At 34.9% G+C, this 16,179-nt stretch overlaps 1 protein-coding gene across 7 annotated transcripts in view; it reads left to right on the forward strand.

The window, feature by feature from the left end:
* Window positions 1-15,817, forward strand: part of TPP2 (tripeptidyl peptidase 2) — a 79,519-nt gene extending 63,702 nt beyond the window's left edge. For 4 of the 7 annotated variants that reach the window (XM_036456138.2, XM_036456139.2, XM_036456140.2 and 1 more), the window contains 6 exons: window positions 6,168-6,319; window positions 7,233-7,329; window positions 8,289-8,419; window positions 9,145-9,352; window positions 11,905-12,024; window positions 14,873-15,817. In XM_036456138.2, coding sequence (XP_036312031.1) covers window positions 6,168-6,319; window positions 7,233-7,329; window positions 8,289-8,419; window positions 9,145-9,352; window positions 11,905-12,024; window positions 14,873-14,962 — 798 coding nt within the window. In that variant the 3' untranslated portion in view covers window positions 14,963-15,817. Of the gene's footprint in view, window positions 1-389; window positions 506-6,167; window positions 6,320-7,232; window positions 7,330-8,288; window positions 8,431-9,144; window positions 9,353-11,904; window positions 12,025-14,872 lie in introns of those variants that run through there. The other 3 variants (XM_036456141.2, XR_004991078.2, XM_036456143.2) reach the window with 3 other exon arrangements.
* Window positions 15,818-16,179: the final 362 nt, after the last annotated feature.

Here is a 16,179-nt window from a genome sequence, read left to right on the forward strand (position 1 = left end):
TAGCTAAACTTTTTTTTCTGTCACTATTATAAATCCTTTTTAAAAAGTTCTCTCCATTAATCTTTAAGTTTTGCAGTATAGTGCCTTTAGATTATCAGTGTTGACATACTGCTTTCCTAAAGTTACTTCTCTACCATAAATTGCTAGAGGACCCCTGTTTTATAAGTATATAATGGAAAATAATGCTATGTATTTCTTACTACAGATAAATAATAATATTTTAAATTTTGCATATCTAAAGTCTTATGTAGAGAGAAATGAAACTTTTCAGTTATGTAGGCCAAACAATTATTTTTAAAGTATAAAAAGCATTCTTAAATTGGATGATTTGATTAAAAATATTAAGATATTTCAAATGAAGTTGATTCCTTGCTCTTGCATCTTCTTAGTTCTTAAAGGACAGAGACAAACAGAGCAATGGACAAAGCAGAACAGAAATAAGGACTGTTGACCCAAAATTAAAACTTATACTAAGAGCATAAAGCAGATTTTCAGGCCATAACTAGTAAGTAATCTGATCAACTTTCTGCAACTTATTTGACAATCTCTGATTGACTACTAGAATCAACGTTAACTCAAAAAAGAAAAATTCTACTTCAAGTGTACTTTCGAAAAAGAATTACATATTCATTGAGCTCTCTAGTGAAAACCTGCTGACATCATTTAGCATTTAGTGATTTTTTCCATTCAAGCTGGAAGCATTTCAGTGGGAGAATTAGTACTAACAAGTACACTACCGGTAATCACCTTTCCAGATTTTTTTTTTTTTTTAATGTGCTTCTCTATTGACCAGTATTTCTCAACTGAGATTCTTAATCATTTTGGAGGCCATATTATTCATTTAATGAAACATCACCAGCATTAAAACAGAAACAGAATAAAGTAGGAAATGTATGTCAGTTCACAAGACTGATAAAACTAATTTCATTTTATCTATAGATGGTTTATCTTTGGGTAAGTGTGAAAATATTGATAGCTTATAAGCCATTGTTTTAGAGAATAAGGAAAAGGTATTCCTAGGAGCCCAGTAAAAATAGAAGATACAAATCACAAAGGCATAGATTTTTTTTCTTCTTCCTGTTGTATCTTTTGGTTAAATTTGGGGGGAGTTTTGATGGGATTTTGTTTGGATTAGGGTATGAATAGAAAACTATCAAATAAATAGAAATATTATTATTATTACTTGATGGTAGTAAAGTTTTGCATAAAGAACTTGACAGCTAGAGTTACCTCTTCCCATTTTTTCATTGCAAGTATACAGGAAGCTCTGATTTTAAAAATAATTAGTAGTATAGTTTTATTAGAGGCCCAGTGCATGAAATTCATGCACGGAGGCAGGGGTATCCCTCAGCCCAGCCTGCACCCTCTCCAATCTGGAACCTCTCAAGGAATATCCAACTGCCCGTTTAGGCCTGATCCTACAGAAATTAGGCCTAAATGGGCAGTAGTACATCCTTCTCACAATCCAGGACTGCTGGCTCCCAACTGCTCCCCTGCCAGCCTGTTTGCCCCTAACTGCTCTCCCCTACAGGCCTGTTTTCCCCCAAATGCCTTTCCCTGCAGGACCTGTCACCCCCAACTTCCCTCCTCTGCCAGCCTGGTCACCCCAAACTGTCCTTCCCTGCAGGCTTGATCACCCCAACTGCCCTCCCTTGCAGGCCTGGTCTCTCCCAATTACCCTCCCCTGCTGGCCATCTTGTGGTGGCCATCCTTTGTCCACATTGGGGCAGTTCATTTTTGATCACATGGGACAGCCATCTTTTGTGTTGGAGTGATGGTCAATTTGCATATTATTCTTTTATTAGATAGGATAGTCACAATACCAAAATATATTATTAACTTATAGCCTGAAAAAATATACCAGCTAGGTTTTTCTGTGGAGTTTTTCTTTGGGTTTCAGTGACTTTTGACTTAAAATGTGTTACACTTTTTTAAGCTCATTGTAATATGAAAGAATATAATTACTTTTAACAGATCATAAATAGAATTCAAATATACTAATCTTTAAAGTAGCTATATTAGTTTGTGTGAATGTATTACAATTTTGAATTTAGTTAATAATTTAAGAACTAAGGAAATTGGTTTTTCACTCCAAATTTTAATGATGATATGCTTTATCACCCAAATAATAGTTACTGATTATGTGGGTAATTTTGACTTTCTAAATAATACTGTTCAGTTCAAACACTGAAATACTTTGTGAACAGAATAGTAAATACACGTAAATAAACCCAAAAACTTACTGTTAAGTATCCACAATAGAGCACTTTAACATTCCTGCTCTGAAGATTCTTCTTGACTTTGTTTTAAAATTATAATACTTCTCAAGGTTTGCTGGTACAGATTTACTGGTACAGAATCATTTTCATTAAATTGACCCCATGCTAGGTCCTTAGAACCAAGTTGTAAAATACTGCCAAAAAGAACAGATGACCATGATAAAGCAAATGAAAAGTAATCTCATTTTCTTTTGATTAAGAATTAAAACTACCAGGTTTATAATTCTTAGTAATAAAAATTCTTGTCCTGATATACTTTATAGGATTATATATTAACATTTCTAATTTCTAATTTGATATATTTAAAAGTATAAAAGGCTGATTACAAAACCTTGATCTCAGCCCCTCCCTTCCTTCAAGATCATTCATCATAAACTTTCCCTGTCTCTTTTGTGCTTTTAGTGATAGTGTATGGTTGTTGTGATAAAGGGTTTTTCCTGTTTGTAGATCTTTGTTAAGTTTATTGTTAATCATAAATTATCTTTAATGGATTGCTCATTTTAAATTCAGTTCTATTTTATTTCTTCTGTGCTAAAAGAAAACCTTTCCTCTGAGCTTCAGAGGAGGAATTGCCTCACAATTGAGGCTTCCCCTCTAGAAGTTTGTGTCTCCCTAATCAGGCAAGGAGGAAGGAAAACAAAAGGAGCTCTTGTTAGGTTAGAGTGAATGTAGACTGCCTCTTGCAGAAGCATGACCTCAAAGAGAATAGGAGAGTAATGGTTGGAGGCCATTTATAACTTTAATTCTTAGTTTGCTGTCTTTGTTATACTGATGACACTGAGGCAATCTGTTTGGATAAGAACTTGGTGGTAAATCATCAGCTCAAATTTTGCAGAAACTTTAACTTGGCCTTGCCCAGGGCAGTGCTCCTGAAAGAGAATGAACCTCAAGAAGGAGAAAAGAGTGGGTGGCAGGGTCCAGAAGGAGCTAGCCCCAGCAAAATACTGCTTTCTTTTCCCTCTGTCATACTTCACATAGATCTTTACATGCAGGCTATGGGCCTCTGGGTTGTAGCGGGGAGAGGGGGAGGAAAGGGAGAGAGAGAGACCGAGACCTAAATGGCTAAAAATGGATTTGTGTAGTTATTTTCCATCATTGGTTTTCTGCACTTAAACTTAGTTGTATTGAAATAGTAATTTTATGGTGGAATACTATTAGAACAACTATGATAATAGTTCCTTATATTATTATTACAATTATATCCCAAAATAAAGTTTTAATTGTGAAACATTTAAAATGGCCATATTTATGTAGTATTTACAGCTAAAATTCCTATTTTGGGGAAGGTGGGGGCTTACAATACTATTTTTTTAAACTCTATCTAAAGGTTTTTCTGGTGACTGTGATTAGAGCAGTAAAAGTCTGTTTGGTAATAGAACTTTTTCTCATTTTAGAAGTTTTGAAAATTAAAACATAAGAATTTATTTTATTTTAATTTGGTGTTATTTTAATGTAAATCTGAAGACAGAATTTGAGAAATTGACTTAATAAATAATGGGGGAGAATGAAAATAAATAATGATTCATTAAGGACACCTAGTTATTGTGCTAAAAATAGAACTAGTAAATACAAGAAATTATTTGATTTCCTAGATAATGCAATACTTTTCATAAGTAGAGATGGAATACATATTTGATAAAATAGATGGAAATACATATAATTGGATATAATTACTACATTTCTCTGCTCTTTACAGAGAACTTTTCAAAAGACCTATCATACTTCTTGATTTCTCTTTATCTTCCTTGGTCAGCCTTTACTGTCCACTGAAACTGGTCTTGTCATGATGATCGGTAGCCACTGGCACCAGGCTTTCTAGTTATTTCATTTTCCTATATTACATCATCTCTCAGCTATAGTCTTCAGTTGACCTCTTCCTCTTTCTTTATTCTGGCTATTATCAGGGCTGCCAAGACCTCAGATTATCTCTGTGTTCTGTCTTTCCCCTCCCTCCCCTCCTCCCATCCCTCTTTTTTCATTTAAGGCCAGTGTTGGGATGCCTAGGTTTGCTTACTAACTTGCTTTTCCTTTTTTCTACTTTTGCCCTCTATCGTCCAGAACCAGAACTTTTTTTTAAAACATATTTTATTGATTTTTTACAGAGAGGAAGGGAAAGGGATAGAGAGTTAGAAACATTGATGAGAGAGAATCATCTATCAGCTGCCTCCTGCACACCCCCCACTGGAGATGTGCCTGCAACCAAGGTACATGCCCCTGACCGGAATCGAACCTGGAACCCTTCAGTCCACAGGCTGATGCTCTATCCACTGAGCCAAACCAGTTTTGGCCAGAACCAAAACTTTAAATTCATACAGGATTCAGTTATTAAGCAAAAAGCAAAAATTTTAATATTGTAATTTCATCACCTTGCATAAAACTCTTCTGGTAGACTTCCTTTTGCACTTAGAATAAAGTCTGGATGTTCTCTCCCCCCCCCCCCCCCCCCATATTTTATCAACCCTACTTAATATGGTCACTGCCTATTTGCTCAGTACATATAGCTGTGCTTCCCAGATACCAAGCTCTGGTTTTTGCACATGCTCATCATCTACCTTCAAACACTTTCCCTCTCATTTATTTGAAGTTCTTTTTTTAGGTCATTCAGGTTCAGTTAGATTGGATGATACCTCTTTGGAATGGCTTTCTATAACCACTTTGTCTACAGTGGTTCCACACCTTACCTAGCAGTCTTATTTTCTTCCTGTCATGTGAAAATCTGCTATGTATTTATTTACATGTTTGTTGTTTATCTTCCCCTACTAAAATATATGCTTCCTGAGGGTGAGAAAGGGCCTTGTCTCTTTGTTCTTAACTCTCAGAGCATTCCCTGGCCCAGGGCTCCATAAGTCCTGTTAACTGAATGAAGAAATGTATTTTTCTTTAAATTTACTTACAGAAAAAGGAGGATCTTTTGTTGTTGTTGTTATTCTAACTTATTTTCTCCCCTTCTCAGATATAAAATGTGTAGGCCCAGTATACTTTTATAATTAGTCTGTCAAATAAAACTAAGAATACCAAATACATTCATACAGAGAAAAATTTATTTCTACCTCCTTATTTAAAGGAGATAATAGAAGCATTGGTACTTTAAAGTTGGGGAGAAAATTACTTTGATCACATATTGGAATTTCTTATGTATTATGATGCAGTAGAGCAAGTGTGTCAAAACTCAAAGGCTAACACGGACCAGATAAACAGGGTTTTAGTTTATGTGGGCTACAAAAAACAAAAGCTTCAATTTGCATAGAAACATAGGTTTATTTTGATAAAGACATGCTGAATACAAAGGGCTGAAATAAATTAGTAATCGTTAATACAAAATAATAGAACATTTTCATAAAAATTAATATCTTTCTTGAACATTAACTTACCAGACACTAATAACTGTACAGATTAATAATCTTAATGCAAATAAACCTATTTTTCTTGTTCTCTTGAAGTGAAATATTTCCTGTTGCACACACCAAATAAGTCAGTCCAAGACTAATGCAGCTGCTAAAATATTTGCTGCTAGTATTAGGGGGGAGAAATGGTGCGCCTGTGTGTAAGGCGCTTAAGGGAAATGAATGCTACATGATTATAGTAATCAGTCATTAGCAAACATTATAGTTTGTTATTAATAATTGTGTATAATAGGATATTTTAAAAATTAAAGTTATAAAATTTTATTTAAATGTTTCTTACATACTGTTTTATTGGCTGGGCCACGAAAGTATTTGTGTTGTGGGCCACATGGGGCCCGTGCGCTGTGAGGTTGACATGCTTGTATTAGAGTCTGGGATACAGTGTGGTACAACTCCTTGTTATGAAATATTTAGCTCTTAAATGTGATTTTAAAATATGTAAAATTATGCATGTTAATTTAAAACTCTCTTTTCACACTTATAGGATGTAATCCCTGTTCATTACTATCTAATATCTCCACCAACAAAAACTAAGAATGGCAGCAAAGATAAAGAAAAAGATTTAGAAAAAGACAAAGATTTCAAAGAAGGGTTTTCTGAAGCATTACGAGATCTTAAAATTCAATGGATGACAAAGTAAGTTTTTAATGGATTTTAATGCTCTAAGAGTTTACTTTTATAATAATATTATGTGTATATGCTATATTCAAAAAATGTTAGCAGTAGATAGGATTACAGAGTACTTTTAATTTTTCTTATAATTATATTTATTATAGAATTCTCTTGTGATAAGAATCTTTTAAATTTTTATGTTAGTCTCTTATTTTGAATCTTAGAAGAGAATTTTATTGGAAGGTAGAAAAAGAAAAAGCATGGAACAGACAGATCTAACAGAGAAGGGGGGACAGGAAGAGATTCACCAAAGAATTTATATGTATATATGCATAACCCCAAGGGTATAGGCAGTGCAGGCCTGGGGCAGGGCGACAGCCAGGAGGAGCGATGCAGGGGGGAGGAATGGGAGACATCTATAATACTCCCAGCAAATAAAAAGAAAAATCACTTTGCCCGTTCTCCAAAGATAATCAGTGTGCTAGTAATATTTACCTCTTATTTATACATGTAGCCGTATAAATGATATTGATGTGTCCTAGTTTTCTAATTACCGTTTTATATGACTATTTTCTATGTCATTTAATAGTTCTATAAAATGCCGTTTTTTTTTTTCTTTTTCAAATTTTTTCCAGTTTAAGTTAAAGGAAAAAAAAAGTTTATCCATTTCTCCCACTCCCACCCTCTGCCTCTGGCAAATACCAACTGTTCTCTGTATTTATGTGCTTGATTTTGTTTTCTTTGGATAAATACAAAGAAGTGGAATTGCTGGATCATATGGTAGTTCTATTTTTAATTTTTGAGAAACCTCCATACTGTTTAAATGGAAGCCTTATGTTATTGATTGGAACTTTAAAATAATGTTCAGAAATAGGAAATATGGAAATTTTCTTTCTAAAAGAAATGAAATAATGATTTTTCTTTCTTTTGTATGTAGGCTGGATTCTAGCGACATTTTTAATGAGTTGAAAGAACTATATCCTAATTATTTTCCTCTGTATGTTGCACGACTTCATCAGTTGGATGCTGAAAAGGTTGGGGCTGTTCATTTTTAATATGAGTATCTTATTTCGTTTGTAATATTAAGTAAGGTTTGTGTTTTGAATTAAAAGACAAACTTATATTTATCTTTTATTCTTGCTGACTGAAAATGTGTTTCCTCAAGTTGACTGTTCCATTAAGCTGTTTTCATTTAAGCTAAGTAATGAACCTGGCCATTACTATATATAAGTTTAGGAGGAGGAGGAGTAGTTAAGATACTCTAAGGATTTCTTTTCTGGCATTAACCTAAAGGGCAGGGAACAGAAGGCAGCGGTCCTAACCTGCTGCAAATACTAGTATCTTCAGTAAAAGAAGCACTCCTTACTTTGCATTAAGTTTGTTTACAGTTCTTGCTTTTAAGAAATAGCTATAATTTCATACTTTTTTAACATGGCCAGCTCTCATTAGTAATCATGCTAGTAGGAATAAGCTAGCCATAATCATTTAAAAATTATCAAGGGTTTAGAGTGACTAGAAAGTGTTGAAAGGAGACTAAAAGACGAACAGGAAAGAAGCAGAATGCTAAGAACACTCATGAATAATCATAAACTTGTTTCATCAGCTAGTGCTTTTTTTACTCCTGTTTTTATGTGGCAGGTGGCATGGGACTGAAGTAAATAGCCAATCTCTAAAATATTTAAGATATCCAGAAAAGGAGTTGCCTTTATGAAAATACTTTACATTTTTATGAAATTTATCTTTTGCTTACTCTCACCATTTAAGGCCAGTGGGGAGTGTAAATGAGGTATGTTCTTGTCTAAGTTCAGCTTTTGAAGAGATACGGACAGTTACAATATCTTGGTAGGAGTACAGAGACCCCTGGCTGCACGTGGACTTTCTCGTCCCCTCACAGTGGAGGTTAGACAGCAAACAGGAAAATGCTGCAATATACTCATTGATACAACCTTTTTTTTTTTTTTTTTTCCTTCCTTATTCCTTTTTTCCTTTCCAGGACCGAATGAAAAGACTTAATGAAATTGTTGAAGCTGCAAATGCTGTTATTTCTCTCATAGATCAAACGGCCCTAGCAGTTTATATTGCTATGAAGACTGATCCCAGGCCCGATGCAGCTACTATAAAAAAGTACCTAACCAGTAAATAATCTTTCTTGCATCTCATTTCTTAATAATAGGGATTGATATTATTGAGAATATTTCTTGGTATTTATTATACTCTTATAACTAATGAGTTGTCAAGATTTAGATACTCTTCCTTAGAGTATCTTTAATCATTTTAAGATGAAGCGGAAGAAAAGCTGTTTGCTTTCTTTACCCTTAGATGCAATCCGGGTAGAGATTTGTTATAATACATCAGAAGAAGATAAAGATACCTGCCCTGGAGCAAGGCAGTTTACCTTAAGTGATTAAGAGTAAGGATTCCAGGAAAAGACTTAAGTAGCTTAGAATCCTGGAGGACCTTGAACAAGCTTAATCTCTTTTTGTTTCAATTTTCCGCTTTGCAAAATGGGGGTAATTAATAATATCTTACTTATAGAATTGTTTTGAGTATAAAATGGTAAAAGAGTTCCTGGCACATTCAGAGTAAACATTATATTTGTTTTCTGATGGCATTCTTTTTCAACCAAGTCTAGCTGTTCCAACCCATTTGTCCTGTGTAAAAATAATGGCTCATTGGATGTTTATTAGACATTTTATTTGATGTACAATACAAATGTATATACATAGCTACTTATTAACATCTCTGCTTTGTAAATATTAAGCAAAAATGCATGAGTTTAATTCAGATAAGGCTATACTTTTAAAGAAATTTTACTTATCCTGTGAAATGGATTTTGATTTGGTGTGCAGTGACATGGACAAACAAAAATCCACCCTCGTAGATGCCCTGTGTAGAAAAGGATGTGCCCTGGCTGACCTGCTTCTTCAAGCGCAGGATCAAGATGGGGCTGTTTCAAGTGATGCGGAAGGAAGAGAAGAAGAAGGTGAAAGTACTTTGGATTCTCTGACGGAAACTTTTTGGGAAACTACAAAATGGACTGATCTTTTTGACAATAAGGTAACCTTTCTGCTTTTTTGTGCAGTTTTTGGTCACAGATTTATCTTGTGCCCCTTTGCTTACTGGTTACTGTTTCCCAGTTACTGACCAGAAGAAGAAAAGAATAAATATATTGAGTCTAAGCTTGGCTCTGAAGAAGATGTGTTTAGCACTACCTATTTGTCATATATGGGTTTTTTTTATATATATATATATATATTTTATTGATTTTTTACAGAGAGGAAGAGAGAGAGAGAGCTAGAAACATCGATGAGAGAGAAATATCGACCAGCTGCCTCCTGCACACCCCCCACCGGGGATATACCCACAACCAATGTACATGCCCTTGACCGGAATCGAACCTGGGACCTTTCAGTCCGCAGACCGACGCTCTATCCACTGAGCCAAACCGGTTTTGGCTCATATCTGTTTTAAAACAATTTTTACTGTTATTTTATCTGTCTGCAAAGTGGCTATTCAGTTTGGAAAACAGTTTGAGAATGTATGTAGTAGTATTCTCGGTTAATTTAGCTAGTTATGTATGAAGCTAAAGTGAAAAATATCTTTTAGAAAGTGTCTTCATGCCTTCCCACATGTATAGGGTGTCCCGAAAATGTACATATACACTTTGTATAACTATAAAGGCAGTATTTATTAAAGTACATTTCATTTTCAAAGTTGAACCATCAGCTATTAAAGTGTGTATACATTTTTTTGGGACACCCTGTATTTATGTGCTAATTTGTCAGGGATTGGGGAGTGGAGTGGTATCCTGGTTAATTTAGATATTATTTTTCTCCAAACTCTGAAACTTATAGTTATCACCTTGATATATAGCCGATCAATTTTAAAACCCAGGTTAGTACAAATAACATTGACAAATGTTTGGGTTTGGGTTATAAAAATGTTCTTAAGTCCTTTTAACTCTCTACTATAACTCTTATAGTAGAGATTATGTAACTACAATTTTTTGTCAACCTTTTCTCTGGAGATAAAATAAAATCAGTGGAATTCTACTTAACACAAAAATTGTTTTGTTTTAGTAGATAGGTGCTTATTTTTAAGATGAACTATGGTAATTTCTAGGAAACACTGTTACAAGTAGAGGAGAAATTCTTCCTGTATGCTTCAGATTTCCCCCCACAGCACAGTAGTGCATATGTAGGAGGAACTCAGTTATATTGAGGAAACTGTAGCAGCGGTTAAGAATTTGCATCTGAGCCCAGCCAGCGTAGCTCAGTGGTTGAGTGCCAACCTATGAACCAGGAGGTTATAGTTCAATTCCTAGGCAGGGCACATGCCCAGGTTGTGGGCTCGATCCCCAATGGGGCATGTAGGAGGCAGCCAATCAATGATTCTCTCTCATCATTGATGTTTCTGTCTTTCTCCTTTCCTTTCTGAAATCAATAAAAACATATTTTAAAAAAAAGAAAAAAGAATTTGGATCTGAAATTTGACCCCTTGAGTTTGAATCCTGCTTCTTCTACTTTTATCTGTGTGAACTTTATTCTGATGTCTCAAGTTTCTCACCTATTGAGGATAGTGAATAACACTACCTACCATAGGCTTTTTTGAATGAGTATAGAGTACACAGGAGGACCTGTTGCAGGGAAAACTGGGAAAAGACAAATAAGCTATGGGTCCAACAGAAAGTTGATGAACATCATTTAAAATTATTAAAAATAATTCTATTTTTTCTGTAATACTACTGTATTAGGGACCATACATTATTATTACCTGGCTATTTACATTTCAGAGTTAAACAACATTTTACTTGGCTTTAGAATACAAATAAATGCGACAGGGTTTCTTTATTTAACAGTGTTCTCACATTCTAAAAGTAGAGACCAAAGAAGTAAATAAATGGTTACAAATATATTTGACAGATATGATAGTTAAAGGTACAAAACTTGTATAGAAGTATGTAGTGGAAAGTTTATATAATTAATACTTTTCTTTTACCCTCTTTTAGAATTTTGATAATTTATAACTATACTTTGTACTTCTGTCATAATTTGCATTTTTGCAGTCATTTAGGTTAGCCCTGCTTTCTTTTTCATGCAGAGGTATTTTGGTATGGATTTCAATAACTAGTGAATTTATTGTAAAAAATTTCTTCCTTAAGATAAATGATCTGTTCTGTGGGATACTCACCTCTTTTGAAGATAATTGTGTTTTTTTTAATTTTTATTATTTTTTAAATATATTTTCATTGATTTCAGAGAGAAAGCGAGACGGGGAGAAAAAGGTAGAAACATCATTGATGAGAGAGAATCACTGATTGGGTGCCTCCTGAACATATTTCACTGGGGATCGAGGCCACAACCCAGACTTGTGCCCCAGACTGGAATCAAACCCAGGACCCTTCAGTCCACAGGCCAGCACTCTATCCACTGAGCCAAACCAGCCAGGGCAAAATTGTTCTTTTAAAATTTTTTTGAAATTTACTCTATATAACATGTTTATTTTAAAAGCTATACTTCTGTAAAAGCCTTAATTTTTTATTATTAAAGCTATATGCCTTAAAATATTAAATATTTCCTAGATAAGCTTTATCTTACTTTACATTACAGGTGTTGACATTTGCATACAAGCATGCATTAGTAAATAAAATGTATGGGAGAGGCCTTAAATTTGCAACTAAACTTGCGGAAGAAAAACCAACAAAAGAAAACTGGAAAAATTGTATTCAAGTAAGTGATATTTCAGTTGTCACCATAAGGGTCACTTCTGTACTGCATAGTGACAAGATAGCCTCATGGTAGTGATATAACAGTACTGACTTTATCATGAATAATATTTAATTAATGTAATTTGAACAATAAAATAAATACATAAAAAGGAAGTCAAAAGCTATTTAAAATTGTAAAATATTTTTACTCCTGTCCAGAAAACCTTGATTTAGCTTTAAATGTTTTTAATATACACACAATGCATTATGCATTTTTTACAGGTAGAAGACAAAATTTTTCTTTATGAAGGAAGTAATTTCTTTAAATATGTATTGGCTTAATTCTAAAATGGTTGATTTTTTAGTTTTATATTTGATTTTATTCATTTGAGATGATAGGCCATTAGGTTATTTTATTTTATTTTTATTAATCCACACTCAATTTTTTTTATTGAGTTTTAGAGAGAGTGGAAGGGAATGGGGGGAGCCAGAGAAAGCAAGGAAGGAACAGAGAAAACATTGAGGTGAGAGAGACGTTGATTGGTTGCCTCCTGCTCATGCTCTAATGGGCTGGGATTGAACCCATGACCCTTTGGTGGGCCAATGCTCTAATCATTGAAAAACACAGGCCGGGGCTTATTAAATTTTGTATCTTCACCTGAGGATATGTTTTTATTGATTTGAGAGAGAGAGGAAGGGCAGGGGAGAGGAAAATACAGCAATGTGAGAGAGCAGTTGTTTGGTGCCTTTTGTATATCCTTGACCATGGTCAAACCCACAATCTGGTTGTGCTCTGACTGGGAATCGAGCACATGATCTTTCGATGTATGGGATAATGCACCAACCAATAGCCACACCAGCCAGGGCAGCCACTGCGTTATTTTACCACATATTGTACTATAATGAGTGAAGTTCTGTGGTTGTCCTTTTTAAGAAGTTAGTTGTCAAATATAAAAACTTAATGAATTCCACAGATATTTATTACTAGAGTCCCAGTGCACAAAATTCATGCACGTGGGCGGGGGGGGGTGTCCCCTCATCCCAGCCTATACCCTCTCGCAGTCCAGGAGCCCTTGGGGGATGTCCAACAGTTAGACATCTTTAGCACTGCTGCAGAGACAGGAGAGGCTTTCACTACCACCACTGCACTTGCCAGCCGTGAGCCCGGCTTCTGGCTGAGGGGTGCTCCCCCTGTGGGACTGCACCAACCATCAGGGGCAGCTCCTGTGTTGAGTGGAATTGAGCCAAAACTGGCTCTCTGACATCCCCTGAGGGGTCCTGGATTTCGAAAGGGTGCAGGCCAGGCTGAGGGACCCCATGGTGCATTATCGAGGTCAGGGAGGGATACGGGAGGTTGGCCAGCTGGGGAGCAACCACAGGAGGGCTCCCGGGTGTGTCTGGCCTGTCTTGCTCAGTCCCGATGGGCCAGGACAGCAAGCTAATCTACTGGACAGAGTGTCTGCCCCTTGGTGGTCAGTCATATGTCATAGCGAGTGTTTGAGCAGCCTTAGCAAATCATTAGTATATTACCCTTTGATTGGTAGAATGGACATCCAGATGACCAGACACTTAGCATATTAGCCTTTTATTATATAGGATATCCTGACCTTGTCTTTTGATACATAATTGGTTTATGCCTAAAGAATAAAGGGAGGTTGGGGAATGTTGGTTATGTGGTCAAGGGTCTGCTCTTTATATTTAAGGTATTCTTTGGATGTAAAACTGACCAGTAAGTTCCTATGGAAATTTTTTACTAAACTATAGATTATCTTTACTCTTAGACCCTTTTTTACGTACCTTTACCAGTTAGTTTAAATTGTATGACATTTTAAATTAGCTCCTTCAGATCTCTGGATAGGTTAAGAGAACTCTTTCTGGAATTAATTGTTAGTAGGTCTAGTCTCATCATGTAGGCCTCTGCAAACATTTGTGAAGCCAGTGATCCACCCAGACATTGATTTTAGGGGTGTTGTAACTTGTCTTCCCTCCACTCTGCTTCCTTTTCTGTTTTTCAGTTAGCAACCAGAAATATTGGCTTTGACACCTACTGGTGAATCTCCATTACATTTAAAATTAAATCTAAACTCCTCAGTGTGGCCTGCAAGGCCTTGTGTAATCTGGCTTCTGCATTCCGTTTTAGCCAGGTCTCAGATCACACTATTCATTCTGCTTTTGCTACACTAGCCTCCTTTCTGCTTAGGTAAAATCCTTGGCCATACCCTGTCCACCAGGAAACCTAACTATTCCAGCTGTGCATAAAGCTTTTCCTCAGACTGACGCAGTACATTCAGGTTTCAACTTACATATTACCTCCTTAGAGATCTCTTTCTTGACCATGTAGCTTTCCAGTCACTCTGTATTATATAGTTTTATTTTTACTGTATACCTGATATATATGTATATAATTTACTTATTTATTCGTGTATTAACTTGTTTTATTATTTGGTTTTCCTGAATGGAACATAAGTTTCTAAAAATGGGAAGTGAGTTTGTTCAGTGTTGTTCTCCCAATGCCTACTTTGACTTCTAGTGGGCACTCCAGGAGGGAAAAAAAATAAATGAATGAAAGGAAACTAGATTGGTAGGAAGGGAGCAAGTAAGTTAATTGGTAAGGAATACAAAGGTTAAAGGGAAAGAAGGGAGATTGGCTGGGATGATAATAATTACTAGGGTAGGTTAGCTGGTAGGAAAGTTTATAATTGATAGTAAGGAACTTTGGTTTGTAGAAAGGTAGATGGGTGGGTTGATGCTAGGTTGGATGGAAGGAACGTTCTACATACATTATTACTAAATTTTTAATGCAGAATTTGCCTTAAACATTTAACTTGAAAATTTATTCTTTAATAATATATCACTATGCTTTGTTATAGCTGATGAAGTTACTTGGATGGACTCATTGTGCATCTTTTACTGAAAACTGGCTCCCCATCATGTATCCTCCTGATTATTGTGTATTCTAAACTGAGAACCAAGACTTTAAATTTTAAAAAAGAAAATTTTATAGTGGATGGACATAAAAACAAATTTGTGGCATTTTTAGTCTAATGCATGTTTTCATCTGCTATCAAATATTGATTATTAAAATGATGTGTATTTATCAGAGACTTTGCTGGCGTGTGGCTTAATACATGTAAATCTAGACCTCTGACATCATGGTGTGTTCTTAATGCCTCACATTGCTGGCAGTGGGCTGTGCCCTGACTTCCAGCACAAGGACTTTCATTTGGGTTGCAGCTACTACATGAGTGATAAGTTTTGAACAGTAACTTTTAACTGCAAACCTGTAAAATTCTATTTTTTATTTTATAAAAGAACAGGGTTTTAACATTTTCAACTTTTAATTTTTCTCAATTGTATGAAAGCCTTAAAAAAGCTACATTAAGCGTAGCTAAAATTATTTATTGGACTAAAAAGTAACAGAATTTCACTTTCAGATATTGTTCTGGTTTGTCTTTCTTTTTTTTTTTTTTTTTACCTTTTCATTCAATTAAGGGGGAAATTTAAAGGGACACAAATTAATAATGTGGCAATTGCTGGAGCAGAACTGCTTCTATAAATCTTCATCGTGGAGTAATTTCAGGCCAATCATTTTTAACATCTTCTTGATGTGCAGAGCATCTGAATGAACCAATAATACATGTATAAGTGCCAGATAGCTAAATCTTTATCAGGTATTGTAAAGACACACATATGGTATGTTTATTTAAGTTGAAATAATGTAAACCACGTGAATAAATGTGCAAAACCAAGATCACAGTACACCATATACACTGATACCTTAATTTTTTAATAATAAACGTGAATATTGAAGCTTCTTAAAGTTGGTCTTAATTTTTCATAATTAATATCTGGGATTAGAACAAAAGTAATATTAAAAACATAGACAAAAAACTTGAGGTAATTTATTTTATGTTTCTGATAGGCTTGCAATTATTTGTGTGTGTGTGTGTGTGTGTGTGTGTGTGTGTGTGTGTGTGATTTTTAAATCTTATTTCCTTAGAATTCACTACTACATATTAGAAGGTCTACCATTAATCTTGTCTAATTGTTCATAACTGGTTTTTTATAATTGATTCCTTTATTTGATTGATACATTAGAACTTGTATGAAAAAAATAGAAATATGCATGCCAACATTTTGCATACAATTTCTAAACCATCTAGATTCTGAAGTCCAT

Source organism: Pipistrellus kuhlii, unplaced genomic scaffold (assembly GCF_014108245.1).
Source record: "Pipistrellus kuhlii isolate mPipKuh1 unplaced genomic scaffold, mPipKuh1.p scaffold_m20_p_3, whole genome shotgun sequence".
Taxonomy (NCBI): domain Eukaryota; kingdom Metazoa; phylum Chordata; class Mammalia; order Chiroptera; family Vespertilionidae; genus Pipistrellus; species Pipistrellus kuhlii.